Source organism: Puma concolor, chromosome B2, assembly GCF_028749965.1.
Source record: "Puma concolor isolate L17-30 chromosome B2, mPumCon1.1.hap2, whole genome shotgun sequence".
Lineage (NCBI taxonomy): Eukaryota > Metazoa > Chordata > Mammalia > Carnivora > Felidae > Puma > Puma concolor.
In genome coordinates this window covers 141,098,938-141,115,200 of record NC_141671.1, presented here as the reverse complement: position 1 = coordinate 141,115,200, position 16,263 = coordinate 141,098,938, and the positions used below count along the sequence as shown (strand labels likewise).

The window sequence follows — 16,263 nt, the reverse complement described above, 5'->3', positions numbered from 1 at the left end:
GACTGGACTTTCATGACCCAGGGTTAAAATAAAATCCCCTCTGGTTCTCAAAGAAGTTACTTTTGATGGGACATCCTTTGCCTATAGAAACAAAGCTCCTGTGTGGAACCCTTAGGCTTGTCTGTTCATAAATGCTGTACAATGGGATAAACATTTAAAACTGTGGTCAGCTAGACTTTAGTTCCAAAACCTGGTGAGAAATTGTTCAGAGGATATAAATAACATGCAGAGAAATGAAGGCAAAAGAAAAGAATAATTTTTTGGCTACTTGTCTATAATATTTGCATAATTGACTGCAACACATGAGAGGCTCCCCTTTGTGGCCCGTATTTGATGACAGTTCCTCTTAAAGACTGAAACGGCCAATTTGGAATTCATCAAGCTCAACTTTTCTCTGTGACTGGACTTCCCCTTTGGGCAGCCTTCCATGGGAAGCCTTTATGGAGTCCTTAAAAAGTATGGCAGCTCTACTGGAGATTGACAATGATTTAGCCTCTGTACTTTTGAAGATAAAGGACTCTTGTCGACTATTTAGGACCCCCTTTTCCCAGAAGGGAATGCTTTTAAGTTTCTTAGTGGATTAATTAGTAACTGAAGATAACGCCATTCTTTGAATTGTTCCCAGTTTTACAACAAATAACTGCAGAGAGACAAGTGCTATCAGAAGAAGAAATAAGAAAAGAAATCATATAAAAGATGATCAGATTTCAGACCTTGTCCATTATATGGAGTTTAGTGCCTTGAGTATCTCAGACTTGCTAGTTGTACAGAGACACCGACTGAGGAGGACGGAAGCTCATTGTCTTAGAAAGACATAATATTTTACACAGCAAGTGTGGAATGAAAAAAGAAATCATGATTAAAGCCATGCTTGGATCTGGGAATTCTTCTGGGTAGGAGGCAAACCTCAGATGTATTTATGTTGATTTTTAAACAATGTTAGGCAGTGCTGCAGTGGTTAAATTTATGATGACATAGAGCTGTGTGAGCCTTCATAGATGGCTTGCTTCTTTCTGGTCTCTGACTCCAGAGAGATGAAACGATTTGGTGAATCACAATTTGGTGAAGGGGTATGAGCTAGTATTAAAACATTGCTGTACATATTTTTTTTCCTTCTTGAACTTTAGGGTTTCACTCTTTATAAAAATAGTAACTTAATTAGAAGTCATCTGGTGGATATGTTTTCACCTGAAGAAAAAAAAAATGGAAAAACCCACAGAACTAAATAAAATATAAATTGTTAAAAAAAAAAAATCTAGTGAAATGAAAATGTGAACACTGTTTGCCTGTAAGACCTCCCAAACGGGAGGAAACCAACGTGAAGAGGGCTGGAGATGAGATGTCAGCACAGAGCCCAACATGGGGCTTGAACTCACAAACTGCGAGATCATGACTTGAGCCAAAGTCTGACGCTCAACCGACTGAGCCACCCAGGCGCCCTGTTCTCTGTGCATTTAATGTTTTTACTTAGTTTATTTTAATACTGGCAGAAGTGAAACCCTCAGTTTGGCAACCAAAGTATGATCGGCTATCATTACATTATTGAGAGCTTCCGACAAATTGCTTATGTTCATTCTGTGGTAAAATCTGTAAATAATATGCAGAATCCTGAGTCTCCTCCTTCATCTCCTCTCAGCACTATTCTGTTTCCTGTTTTCGGAACCAGTGTCACCAGGTGAATTTATACAGCCGTGGCCAGCCCTCCAGACTTAGAAGAAGTCAGTCAGGTCCCTGGTGGAAAACTGCCTTCCCCCTCATCTGGCCCCAACAACCGATACCTCACTATTAAAAAACAGAGAAATTTGAAGCTAAGAGGATTCTTTTAAAAAATTTATTTATTTATTTATTTTGAGAGAGAGAGAGTGAGCACAAGCAGAGGAGGAGCAGAGGGTGGGGGGAGAGAATCCCAACAGGCTCTGTGCTGTCTAGTGCACAGAGCTCGATGTGGGGCTTGATCTCAGGGAAGGTGGGATCATGACCTGAGCCAAAATCAAGAGTCAGATGCTTAACTGGGGGCACCTGGGTGGCTCACTTGGTTGGGCGTTGGACTCTTGGTTTTGGCTCAGGTCATGATCTCACAGTTCGTGGGTTCAAGCCCCACATTGGGTTCTGTGCTGATAGTGCAGAGTCTTGCTTTGGATTCTCTCTCCCTCTCTCTCTCACCCCCCCCCCCCCATAAATAAGTAAACTTAAAAAAAAAAAAGAGTCAGACAGTTAACTGACTGAGCCACCCAGGCACCCCGAAGCTAGAAGGATTCTTAAAGTTCCTTTAGACCTAAATCTTCCACATATAGACCCAAAGAGGCTGCCTTGCTCAAGGTTACACGGCTGGCTTTAGACTCGTTAAGAGATTCAGATAATAAAGTTAGTTGGGACCTCACAGAGTTTCCCTTCAAAAGGTGAAGTCTCTGAGAAAAGGATGTTCTTCTTAGGTCAGCATCTTGGAGGGATGAAATTATTGAACCACGAAACATGGGCACAGAGGGAGAGGAGTAGGCCCTTGGAAGAGGAGGCAATACAGAAGGCGAACCTGGCCTCTTTGTGTTGCCTGCGTCCTGGCTGGTGAGGCCAGCATCGGAGTCATTCTGATTCCCAGCTTCCCGTGTCTGACCTCCTGTGACCGACCACTGTGTGGCATCCACAGGGGACGTTACATGGAGTGGGACGGAAGTGGAGCCTGCAGGTTCCCTCTGGGGTTGTTCAAGTTACCTCCTTTGTTTGGTTCTGCCCAGCAGCGGGGATTTCCTGGGACTCCAGAGCCCGTATCGCAAGTTTAACCACCAAAGGGCTCTCTCTCTGTTGGCCTCTAAACAGAGGATGCTCCAGCTCTTGGAATCTGTTCTCCCCTGACCCCACAGCTGTTTCTCTGGGACAAAGCTCAGGTGAAAGAAGAAAAAGTAGACAAGGAATGAATTTTAAATTTTTTTACAGTCTTTATTTTTGAGAGAGAGACAGACACAGAGAAAGGCAGAGGGGCAGAGAGTGAGGGAGACACAGAACCTGAAGCAGGCTCCAGGCTCTGATGTCAGCACAGAGTCTGACACGAGACTCGAACCCACTAACTGTGAGATCATGACCTGAGCTGAAGTCGGATGCTTAACCGACTGAGCCACCCAGGCGCCCCGAAAGGGAACGAATTTAACCTCATTCCTCTGTAACTGAAAGAAAAACTTACATGGAGCTCAAATGGAAAAAAGAGGTTTGATCTGGGAGTGCAGTGCATGCTATAAAACAATTCCTGTTATTATCACTTGGGAGCTGGTTGTGGGTTTGAACAACCATTTTGCTGACTTTTTGGCAGCAAGTGTGAGTTTTCCTGTTCAATTAGGTCTTTGGGAGTGTTCGTAAAATCCTGTCGAATCATTTGACTCCTACAGGAAAACGCTGATTGGTATTAATTTTCATCCTTTGCCTTTTGATGTTGAAGTAGACTGAAGCACTTCCTCCTTTTCTGCTGTGTTCTTTTTCTTTCCACCTTTCCCCCATCCCAAATGATTATAGTATTTCCAAATACAAGGGGCCAGTTGTAGAAAATTCAAGAATAGGGTCCTGTTATAGGCTCAAAGGATGAAGGGTCCAAATAGGATCCAAATAGGAGGAATGAATGTGCTGTTAGTGAAAATCTGGTTGTGTTGATTAGTAGCGAATGTGGAATTTAAATGCCCTTGGTAGGTTAAAACTTGAAGAAAAAGAAATTGCCCTCCTCTGCATGCAATTGCAGCTACCTAATGAAAGAACAAACATCTTTTAGACTGAACTCCAACTTCATTAAAGTTGCTGAATTATAGTCTGGAGCATTTGGATATGTATTTCTATTTGATTTGAAATGTCATTATAAATACTTTTGTTAGGCCAAACTAAAATTAGAAAAATACAAAATACTAAATGGACAGTTATTTTTATGTTTTTGTTAGCACCTTAAAAATTTTGTAAACTTTTGGGTTAGTGTGTTTATGATATTCAAACCTGTGTTTTCTTTCTCACGTTAAAAGTTGACTTGGCCTAATTCAATTAGAGTTTTATTTTTAGGTTCAAAATGACTTATGTTAATCTTTTTTTTTTTTTTTTACCCCAAACTTTGGTCTATCATTATCAACATGGAGTTTATATTTGAAACAAAAATCAGAGTCTGAAACTCTTGGTATTCTGTGTACTTGTTCAGAGATTATGAGTCCCACAAAGTTAAAATGAAACTATAAGAACACGTTGCCAATGGCATTCTGTTCTTTTTGGACACTCTGCAATCTGATAGTGGGAATGAAAAGGAGCATAAATCCGTGGGGGAAATGCAGAATGGATGGTTCCTTCTTTGTCTATAGCATACTGCTTTGTTAGCTGTGGCTTTAGCCCTTGTGGGTAAGGAAGCTCAACTCTTTTGTGGATATTGCTTCATGTAACAGCTCTCCAAAAATAACAGCCATAAATCCTGGAAAGTAGGATTTAATGGTGTCACTGTTTCTCTTTTGTGTTAGAAAAGTGTAGTCAACACCTCCAAGTCTGATTTAAGATAGGTGAGGTTTTTGAACATTTATCCAATTGACACTGATCTCCGAGTTAACAGATAGGGTTCAGTAAAAGAAAGCCAAATATCAGCTTTCCTACTGTAGGATGACTTAATTAACCTAACTGAATGATCAAAAGAATTCGAATAAGTAGGGCAGCACTCGTGAGACTTAAAAAAAAAAACAAAAAACAAAAGTTTGAGGACTTTACTACCTGAATTATCTGATGGGGAGCCTGGGTATTTAGGAAAATAACTACATTACCGTGGTGCGAAGAATTCAGACCAAATGGAGTTGAACGAAAGACAAGATCATCAACAGCCTGGATAATTTAGTTAACTGATGACTTTGCAGTGAGGTAATGTCATAGATAAGAATGCTTAGCTCTAAATGCAGGATATTTCCCAGGCGGCATTTTGCAGAATTATATGGGATCGCTCAAATAAAAGATAACCCAAGAGACATTCATGAGACAATTATTTGCGAAGGAAACACTGAATAATTTGGAATGTTCTGCAAATAGTAAAGGCAATGGGATGGGAAGAAAACAATAATTAAGAGGACCTCTGATGGTAAGATAAAGCTGCATTTTTGGAGTAGCTTGTGTTATTTATTTATTTTTTTCTTTCATTCTTTAGAAACAGTGTTTTGGACTGGGAAAGGAGACTGGGTCTTGCCAGATTAATAAACTGTTTAAAAGCTTCCTTATTTTTGCTACTTCCTTGTTTATCAACTAAATTGTAGTGATAACCACTAATCCAAAGAGTTCCAGCCTTAGTTCTCAAATTAAGAAATTAATAAAATATGGGGGTGCCTCAGTGGGTGAGTCGGCTGAGCGACTGGCTCTTGATTTTGGCTCAGGTCACGATCCCAGGTTTGTGGGATTGAGGCCCATGTTAGTCTCTGTGCGAACAGCATGGAGCCTGCTTGGGATTCTCTCTTTACCTTTCCCCCAGTCTTTCTCTTTCTCTCAAAATAAATAAACAAACAAACAAACATTAAAAAAAGAAATTAATAAAATATGGACTAGCTCAAAATGTTAGTATCATATCGGCCCTTAAAACTTTCTTGTCTGGGTCTAGCAGCATACTTTCCTTTGATAAAACTACTGGACAAATCTACCCCCCCTTAGAAAATCACATGATGCCTTTTTTTTTTAAAGTTTATTTATTTATTTTGAGAGAGACAGAGACAGCGTGAGCAGGGGAGGGGCAGAGAGAGAGGGAGACAGAAAGTCCCAAGCAGGCTCTGCACTGTCAGCACAGAGCTCCATGTGGGGCTTGAACCCAGAAACCCTGAGATCATGACCTGAGCTGAAACCAAGAGTCAGACGCTTAACTGACTGAGCCACCCAGTCGCCCTGTGTGATGACTTTGATCTGTAAATATTACTGGCATCTGTTTCTGATTCTTCCTTGTGCCTAGTTTAGTCCCCTCCAAGTACTGAATAAATGTTTCATTGGTCAATTAAATGACCTCCATGTGCAAGCAGACCCAAAGTCAGAAAAACGAAGGAGCTGGAAGAGAAAGCGAGACTTGGGTTTTAGTTATCAGTTCTACAAATTCAATTCAGTTTAGAAAAGGATTTACTCAGGTACTTGTTATGTGTCATGAACTGGCCATAGACATCAAGGCCCAAATGAGTAATTCTGCTTCTGAAGAGGACAGCATAGCTATGCTGTGCAATGCTATAGCAATGCTATGCATTTTGGTACCGTGCATGCGTTTACAGTGTGATAGCATAGCTACGGATTACAGCTGGCAGAGAAGAAAACTTGGCAAATTTATAAATGATCTTTTTGTACACACTTCAGTTTCCAAGGCTATTTACCTAAAATTCTGCCTTTGTTATGTGCCATTAGTGACTTTGATTGTCTTCAAGTTTGCATTTCAGACAGGAAGGCAGTCTCCCAAAAACTTTCACATGCTAACAGCTGTAATTAAAGTAGAAGGCCTTATTTAAATAGTAATTAGCCTTCAGGACTTGAAATGTAAACAGAACGCTAATTCATTTAGATAGTTAATTGCTCTTCTGGGTTAGAGATCTTAGCATGGCCTTCCTCTTTAGCCATGATGTATTTATGTACTGAGTACAGTCAGTGGGTTGACTCAGTGGGATGAAATTTTGCAAAATCTTGCTTGACTTTCAGAATTTTAGATTTAACTCCCCAGTAATGACTAAGGCAAATGAATTTGAAAACATTGTGAAAAACATCAAGTTAAATTCTATGGCAAAATCATTAACACTTGACTTTTCTTCATAATTACAGGGACCCCATGACCCAATTTAAAAAATTTTTTTTTTCAACGTTTATTTATTTTTGGGACAGAGAGAGACAGAGCATGAACGGGGGAGGGGCAGAGAGAGAGGGAGACACAGAATCGGAAACAGGCTCCAGGCTCTGAGCCATCAGCCCAGAGCCCGACGCGGGGCTCGAACTCACGGACCGCGAGATCGTGACCTGGCTGAAGTCGGACGCTTAACCGACTGCGCCACCCAGGCGCCCCCCCATGACCCAATTTTATAGCTCCCCTTTAGAGCTATTTTTTTTTAAACTTTTAAAAATGTTTATTATTTATTTTTGAGAGAGAGAGAGGAGAGAGAGAATGAGTGGGGGAGGGGCAGAGAGAGAGGGAGACACAGAATCCGAAGCAGGCTCCAGGCTCCGAGCCGTCAGCACAGAGCCCGATGTGGGGCTCAAACTCAAGAACTGTGTGGGATCAGGGAAGTCGGACGCTCAACCGACTGAGCCACCCAGCTGTCCCTGATAGCTCCCCTTCAGGATTCAGGAATATCCTGGCTTGTAGATAAATTATATGGTCTTCCTAATCATAATTAAAGACGGCACCATACGGCGATCACAGTAACAAAAGGTGTGGAGATGACTGGTTATATCTTCTAGTGACTCTAATGACAAATGTCAAAATCCTTCTCCCTACTTTCTGCCATAAAGATGGTTCACAAGTGATATTATTAAGTTTAAAAAGGTCATCTTTTTTGAAGGTCATTTACTCTACCAGGAAGCTTGTCATTTCCTTTGACAAGTTTCGTAGTCTGCCAATAACTCTTGCTCAAAAAAAAAAAAATTATCGTATCTGATAACTGCATTATCTGTGTGGTTGTGTTTCCTCAGTTCTATAGGTAAGTTGCGTGGAAGGTGGGTCTGATGTTGCTTCACTTTTTTAGGTGTTTTTTTCCCTCTTATTCCAGCTCATCTCAGTGTACAAGAGGCGTAGGCCTGCTGCCGCCACCTTTCCAACATGGGCATCCCAACAGACCTGTATAAATAGTACGTATCACACTAATTCAACAAATACTTAGTGAAAGCAGTGGCTGGCACATAGGAGGCATTCGCAGATATTTATTGAACGAATAAATACTAACCACACCTTGGACTCTGTGTGAGGTGGTACCAGCTAGGTGATAGGAAGGGAGAGGAGAGAATGCTCTACGTAATATCGGGAAGGCTCTGCCCTCGAGGGGTTAAGTCTCCCAGGGGAAGGTGTGAATAAATAATCATAATTGAAGGTAAGGATCATTAAGTGCCAAAAGAATGTCTGTGAGCTCACTCAGGCTGGGGAGGGTGTTGAGGGGGAGGCTTGAAGGAGGAGAGGTAAATATTCACATTGAGGATTTTCCCTCCATGTAGGGTTCATTCTGGCCGCAGATTGAGTCCCATGAAATGTGGAAGGGCCCTCCCGATGTCAGTCTCTGCAGTCGTGCGCTCGCTTTTTTGGTTTTTGTGTTTTGTGTTTTTTTTGGCTGGCTAGCAACCTTTCCTTCAAGATTGATGACTAATCCAAATGAGCATTAGCTCACTTTGCAAGTATGAATATGATAATACAACAATAAATAATGCTAAAAGCTACCAATTTATTATGATTCATTTTAGCGGCGAAGCTGAAATATTGCGGCAGCATTACAGAAAGAAGTGCGTTGAGTCTTGCGAGGCAGTGATTACCACACCAACCCCAGCCTGCCAAGCACCTCAGAGTAACAGGAGGGCAGTCTTTCCTGTGGCATATCAGAAAGTGATTGCTTTCCATTAGCCCAGGGCTGGAGTGGGGGCTGGCCTTCAATCCCTGGGTGCTTGCTGCCAGTGACAGCCCCGTGGCCCCTGACTGTGACCCAAGACCTAAGTAGAAAACCAGAAGGGGATGGGAGTGGATACACAGAGGGCCAAGGTTTTTCATTTCAGATAAGGGTGGGATAAAGCTGAAAATGAAGTGACTACCTCCATCTCCCCAGGCCCCAGAAGCCAGGCCATTTCCTTCCCGCCTCTTCTGGCTTTGCCTCCATGCAAACATTCTGTGCTGGGCACCTTCAAATGCCTTGGCCCTTTTGTCCCCAAGGACCATCTTACAGGCCAGATTCATGGGACTTGAGAACTTGGCCCATGTCCAGAGTTGAAATGAGAGATAATTGCTCTTCGACACTGGCCTTGAATGTTCCACAGGGAAGACTTGGTTTCAGAATGAGTAAAAGGATGAAAACGCATATACACGGAGGGCCAAAGTCTTTCCAGAACAAAATAACATTGGGCTGGCGTTTAGGGCATTAAAAAAATGAATTTAATTGTCACAATGTCACCCAAAGTATGAAGTAAAGTAATTTTGCCTTGAGAAATTTAAAGTGAGAAAGGCTTAATCGCAGAGCCATTCTGATGCAAAGCATTGAAAATGAACAGAACATGCAGATCCTACTTTTTTTTTTTTTTTTTTTTTTTTGTAGTGTATTGTTGCTCAGGCCAAGACAGATTGTTCTGCTACCAATAGGACCCGGCCCTCACCCAAGCCAACGGGCTCTCCGGGATGCACGCAAGATCTACAACCCGCCCCTTGAAAAGGAAAGTAGGGCCCGGGACACTCTCGCAGTGTGAGCGAAAGGCTCCGAGAAGGAAAGTAACCGGATTCGCCCGTTTCGGGCGGAACCACCCCCTCCCACGAGTTTCACAGGGTCCTCGGCCCCGCCCCTCTTTTATTCCGAGAGCAGCGACCGGAGCCGAAACTTTGTAACCCGAGCGCGCCGGCCCCGCGCTCCTCCCAGCCCAAGTCCAGCCCCGGAGGGAGGCGCAGGAGGTGGGACCTGGGGCCGGGAAGGCTCGGGGACGCCAGCGCACGCGGAGCGGAGACCCCGGGAGAGCACGCCGCAGAAGAGGAGGAGCTGGAGGGGGGAGCGGAGCGCGCGGCCGGAGAACTCGAGGAAGCGGTCCCGGCGATCGGCGCGGTCGAGCGGCCGGGAGCAGCTGGGCCCGAAGGGTCCCGCGCCGAGCCGAGGCCAGGGGAGCCTGGGGTCACGGCCCCGCGTCCCCGCAGCTGCCGTCGTCCAGGAGCGGCAGCTGTGCCCGGGCTCCCGGCGGCGGCGGCGGGGGGGGGAGGAGGAGGAGCTGCAGCTGGACGGTGGCAGCTGGAGGAGGAGCCGCGCGGCGGTCCGGGTGCCGGGGAGGGGACCGCGCTGTCCAGGCTGAGCCGCGCTGAGATGACCCGCTGACCGCGGCCATGGAGCCTTGACGGGGCGCTCCGGCGCGCGGGGACCAGCCGCGGGGCGCGCCCTCCCGGGAAGGGGCAGCCGGCCCTGGTAGCCAGACTTTAACCGCCGACTCTAGCCCAGCTGGGAGCAGAGCCCTTTACCATGGAACCCGTGACCAAGTGGAGCCCCAAACAAGTGGTGGACTGGACTAGAGGTGAGCGGGTCCGGGGGGGGGAGCGCGTCTCCGGCCGAGTGATGGGGTGGGCGGGGAGCCGGGGCCTGGGGGTGCTCAGTCGCTCCAGCGGGCGAGACGCGTGCAGAGCGCAGTGCGGTGGCAATGCAAACTTCTTCGGAGTGGCCTGTGCACCCCCTAGCTCTTGTGCCTGCCTTTGGGGTGCGAGCTGTGGCCAGCCGAGGGGAGCCCCGTCATTAAGCCGGGGAGTGGAGATGGCCTTTCTATGGAGGGAGGGTGTGCGTATCTCGGGACTTGCCGGGCTGGGGGCGCCTTCTTCCCTGCCGGGGTGCGGTGCCCCGCTCCCAGGCTGCCCGTCCTGGAGCGGAGAGGCACAAGGCGCCTTTGTGTGGGTGACTCCCCTCGGACCTCGTAAATGCCGCCTGCCCGCTCGGAGTAGTTCGCAGGCGTGACGGGGCGGTTGGACAGGTAAAGGGAGACGAGGGCGGCTCGCCGAGCCTCTCTGTTTTCGTTGGAGAAGGCGACAGGGCAGCACCGGAGCCAACGCGGAGGCGTTCCCGCCGGCGAGAAGCCTTGAGCCAGACTCCCCGGGACTCGGTGACTTTTGCTCCAAGGTGCCAGGACCCCCTGTGGCGCTGCATTTCTAGGCCACATTTAGACCCTGGGAAGAGGCGATCTGTTCAGAATCACTGTCCTGAGCTGTACGGTATTTGGGACGAGGAAAAGCAGTGGGGTGGGGAGGTCATAGGTGACTGAGCGGGGGTAGAAGCTCTTACCCAGAGGTCTGGCTTACTTTTTAGTGCCTCCCAAGATTTCCAGGGAAGAGTGATGGAGGTTTCTCAAGCCTCTTCTACTCTTCCAAAGAAACAAAGCTGGCAAGAACAACCACTGTGTTTATGGGTCCCCCCCCGGCTTAACATCTCTTTGTTTCAAGTTACTGTTTCTTTTTTCTTTCTTCTATCTGCTCTTCCAGGTGAGGAATGGTGCCCTTTCTCAATAATACTAACTAGAATTGTATAGCGCTTTACAGTTTGCTAAGAACTCTCTCTCTGTTATTGCCTTTGGTGATCACAGTAAGCCTGTGAGGTAGGTAATACTGGTAAGATCAGGTCGCCTTTCAGACCGTCTCATGGCTGGGGCATGAAGGAAACTGGTCATCTCTTACATCTCATTTCCCATGCCTGCCAAGTACACACAGACCACGTGGGAATGGGTGTCCCTCCCTGTATGGGACACATGGCGTGCATCAGTGGGGTATCCTGATCCCAGTGGAGCAGGAGAGGGATACAGTGTCTCCAGAGAAGAGGTTTGTCCAGGGACCAGAATTTCCAGGGCTCTCATTTAAAACGAGGATGCAAACAACACATACTTGTGCATTGGTGACTGGCTTTGCCTGGGGGAGGAGTAAAGAGCATTGCCAGGGCTTGGCACAAAACGCAACTTCAAAGCTGTAAGTTCCCAGACCCTGTTTTGAAGTAGGGCGTGTTTCCCTGTTCCAGGACACCACCAGATTCCCCACCTGGTGACCTGCCAGGATGCAGTTGGTTGGTCTCTTTTCCCTTGGTGTCCCTTATAGAAGCAGCATAAGAAAAGGATGATTTTAGCGGCTTCTGACCTCCAGAGCCGTTCTGTCCTGTAGAGTCATATGTGGCTCTTAAGCCCTTAAAGTGGGCTGGTCAGAATCGCAATGTGTCATAAGTGTAAAATTACATGCATGTGAAGCCGAGGGGTAAAAAAATAATTTAAATTATCTCAGTTTTTTATACTTACCACATGCCGAAGTGAGTATTTTGGATACATTGCATTAAATGTATGATTAACATTAACTTCACCCGTTTATTTTTATCTTCTTAATTGTGGCTCCTAAAAAATGGAAAATTACACCTGTGACTCACATTTGTGACCTGCAGTATACTTCTGTTGGACAGTACTGCTCGTGGGCTACAGAAAGGGTTACAGTTTATCGCTCTTTGGCTTTCTTCAGCTTCTGCCAGCGTACTTGATAATGTACAACTAGAAAAATGGTAACAGGCACACAGGAAGATTATGGAGTGAGATCTTCACACCCTCAAGATTGGTGTCTTTCTTTGGGGGGGGGGCCTCTTGGGATTGGGAGAAGTGTAAATTCACATCCTGTTATGTTTGTTTAGCATCTAAAAAGGAAGAGCAGATTAAAAGGTTTTTGGTCTCCAGTTGCCTTGACGTTATGACTTGAGATTGCTTTCATCTAGAGAAAGTTTCCTACTGACCTGAAAGGGCAATTATCAGCAGTTCAATACCTTGGTATCAGGAGCTCTGGATACTGATTAAGTTACATACCTGTGGTTAGCATGTGGCAACTTTATACAGAATGCTTGTGCCCTTTTGGACACTTAAGTACAGCCTCATAGAATGACCTGGGTACTTTCCGTGTTAGAATCTAGGAAAGATAAAAAGTGCAAGTGTGGCTTACGCTTACACAAGAGGCTACATTCTCCCAAATTGCGTGATGCATTACTTGAATATTTCTCATAGTAATGTTGTCAAAGTATTGACTTTTCAATCAACTGTTGGCTTCTGCAGACTTGTTTGCTTATGCGTCTATTTTTAGCTGTCTTTGCTAACATCTCTACCCACCCCCCACCCCCCACTTTATAAATACATCCTACTTACTGATAAGCAGTTCTTCATGTAGACTTTGCCACTCTTGGTATTGCATGAGTATGGTATGGTGGTTGTGAGCCCTGTAGAAAACCTTGGATTTAACCCTGTCTAAACCCGACCACAGTTGACAGCTTGATTTCATGTTGACGCTATTCAGCAGGTGCATGCATTAGAAGAAAGGTTTATGCGTATAGAATGTATTAATTCATTTGGCTTTTATTATTATAATTTTTATTTGTATTAGTCTTTAGCTATACTGTCACCAATTTTATCATGATATTAGTAGATCCTCAGTAAATCCCAGCGGTAGGTCAGGCTCCGGTCTCCACATTGTATGAGTGTTAACTCATTGAATATTGCATAACCACCCCTTGAGGTAGGAGCTATTATTTCCATTTTGTAGTTGAGGAAACCGAGGCACAGAAAGGTTAGGTACCTGAGGAAGTGACAGCAGCATTTGACTCCGGGTGCTTTGGCTTTACTTCATCTTCTCAGGGGGTTCTTCCCAGGGTCACTCCCAGAGGACTTTCAGAGTCTTCACCACATTGATGACCAGACCTCCAGGATTCTCACCGTGTGAGTTCTTAAAGTCGTGTTAACGGAGGAGAGTTGTCTGGGATGTGTGTGTCTTATCCTACCCATTTGGTGTATGTCAGGAGGGTTATTTGTAAATCAAATTAATTCACAATTCATGGCACCTCGTCTTTCAAATAATTCAGTCAAGGCTTTTGCAAAGCAAATGATCTTTTACAACGTGTATCAGGTGAGAGTAGGGTCAGGTGTGCACCACTGAAAACCCAACTGACAGGGGTCTAACCAAATGGGAGCGTTGATTTTCTCGTGCAAATGAAGTCTGGAGACGGAGGATTCAGGAGCGCGCGGGGGCTCTGCCGTGCGGTCAGAGGCCCGGGCTCCTTCTGCCGTCCTGTTCAGCTGTTCTTAGCACGTGGTGCCACAAGTGGGGTTCATCCTCATGCTTAATGCCTTAGTGTGAGGTGGCGAGGTGGCTGTTCCACCTCCAGGACCATGCCCCCTTTGTTCCAGGCAGGAGAAAGGAGACCCAGAGGAGGCAAAAGACCGCTAGGAGCCAGGTCTCCTGGCTTACGTCTCACTTGCCAGAACTATCATGCAGCCCCCCTCGTGCTGCAAGGGAGGCCAGTCACTGTAGTTCTTTTCAGTTGGGTACATTGTGGCCCTGAAAAAAATTGGAGTTTGTTCAGTAAGGAAGGAGGGGAGAATAGATGCAGGTAAACTTAAGCCAGTGGTGTCTAACACACAGTAATTTATATGTACTGATCTTTATAGATTAGTTCTCAAAGGAGGATACATGTCATAATTTCCTACTTCTGTCAAGCTCGTGGGTCAGTCCTGTTTTAGAAATAGTGTTCTATTTTCATTCCTGGTAAACTTTCTCTGGTCATAACTGTAAGTTATATGAAGTCTTTTGTCTCTAAGCTTGATTTAAATGCTAGGAGTTGCATGGTGAAATGCAGCTACCCAAGTGGTGTTTCTGTTTTCAGGTCATTGGGGAATGTCTTTAACAAGGAGGAAGGACCACTGGTTTCTCCCATAAGTGCCATTGGTCATGGCTTGGCATGGAATGGGCAGGTTCTCAATAAGTGTGTTGAGGGAGCACGACCCAGCTTTAGTTGCAGAGCAGAAGTCTCTTTGGCCAGCTTCTGGCTCTGCATGGGCACCGTTTCCCCATCACCAGCCAAGAGTAAAGAGGGTTTCTTGCTTAAGGTCTGAGCCTGTGGGATTCAGGACATTTGCTCATTCTCTGTAATCTGGCCACGTACACTGTTCTTCCCTGTGGTGTCTGTCCATGTTTGGTCCTGGAGGGGCTAGAATTTCAGCATTATCTGTAGAGATCGGGTACATTGTAGGTCAACTCCAGTGTTAGGCCGTTAGGCCCCTGCTGCTGCCGTCATACTGGAGGTCAGTTCCTCCCATAACCCTGATTTCAATTAGGTTATGCTTTTCCCTTTCGCCTCTGTGGTCATTGAAAAAGGGAGGTCCTTTCGAGAGCTGTATGTCTCCCTCAGAGGTCAGAAACCCTTCACTTCATTGCGTACACTTCCTGGTTCTGGTCTATTTCCTGGGCTCCAGCCATAGAGTTATCTTACTCATAATAATAGAAAAACACTTCTTGAAGCACTTACTATGTGTCAGACGCTATGCTAAGTGCTTTGTTTGGACTCATAATTCTCAGGAAACCCAATGAGGTATACAAACCATTATTAACCCATGGTGAAGACGAAGAAACTAAAGCAGAGAGAGGGAGACAGAGAACTTGCTCAGGGTCCCCTATTTATAAGTGACGGGGCTCAACAGCCCTCTTGTTTCCTCCACGACTTCATCGTGTTCATGGCCTGCACCAGGGCAGTGGAGTTCAGTGGTGAGTGTGGGCTCTGGAATCAAACTTGGGGGCTGTGTCCCAGTCCTACCCCTGATTGTATGGTCTTACGTAAGCTCTCTGTAAATTACCACTCGTTTTTATTGCTTCCTCTCTGTTATTCTATAGCTGCAGGTCATAAATTATTCTCTCTGAGCGGTCAGGTCTGTCAGAGGGTTGACTCCTACCATTCAGGGGCACCAGTCAGTACTGAAGAGATTTCCCTGCCATTCGTCGACCGCTCCGAGGAACCAGGGCAGGACTTGCCAGCAGATCGGGAAGATTCTCGGTTGGCCGAGCGATAGATGTCTCTTGCCAGTATCATGAACCTTCTCTGGGTAAAGAAATCCAAACTGTGTTTTCTCAACTTTGTAAAAACAGTAGCTGGACTTCCAGCGAGCATGGCGTTAGGGCTCGCGTGCTGTCGGGTGTTGACTGCTGTCTGGCACCTGGTCCATGACCAGCAGGCCACCTCGCCCGGGAGCTTGTTAGAGATGCAGAAGCTCAGGCCTGCTGAATCGGAATCTGCATTTTAACAGGATCTCCTGGTGACTCGCGTGCTCATTACGGTTCAAGGAGCACTGCTCGGGCACGTGGCCGCGAGCACATTTTTATACTCTGCTGCTGGGTTCTGCTCTCCGACCCGACAGGGGCTCCGTGGGTTTTAAGTCCTTGAAGGACGGTGCTTCATTTGAGGATGCTTCATTTGGCCACTTACTGAAAGCAAAAAGGTGACATCAGGGGTGTGCTTCTGTTCATAAGCACCACCTGGCAACAGCATCGGGTCCTTGTCTGCAAACTAAGTGAGACACTTCCCCTGGGATTTCTTACCTACGTTTTGGGCCTCGAAGGGTCCTCGTAACAACATTTGTTTGTTTTTGTTTTTGTCTTTTTCAAAAGAAGGGCGTTGTGAAGTGGTTGGTGGGCGCTGTGGCTCAAGTTTGTCAGTATCGCCAGCGGGACATTGGAAGATGGGTGGCCTTGTGGCCGGTCCTATAGTCTCTGACCACACAGGGGTTTGTCAGGATTAGCAGATCCCAGGGGAGATTGCATAATTGGTA

At 46.0% G+C, this 16,263-nt stretch overlaps 1 protein-coding gene across 4 annotated transcripts in view; it reads left to right on the top strand.

Annotated features, from left to right (window-relative positions):
- The first annotated feature begins 9,374 nt into the window (after positions 1-9,374).
- Positions 9,375-16,263, top strand: part of CNKSR3 (CNKSR family member 3) — an 84,370-nt gene continuing 77,481 nt past the window's right edge. The window contains exon 1 of one of the 4 annotated variants that reach the window (XM_086708177.1): positions 9,375-10,185. Coding sequence is in view for 2 of the 4 variants with exons in the window: in XM_086708173.1 (XP_086564299.1) it covers positions 10,134-10,185 (52 nt within the window). In the remaining 2 variants the exon portion in view is untranslated. Of the gene's footprint in view, positions 10,186-11,124; positions 15,541-16,263 lie in introns of those variants that run through there. The other 3 variants (XM_086708173.1, XM_086708175.1, XM_086708176.1) reach the window with 3 other exon arrangements.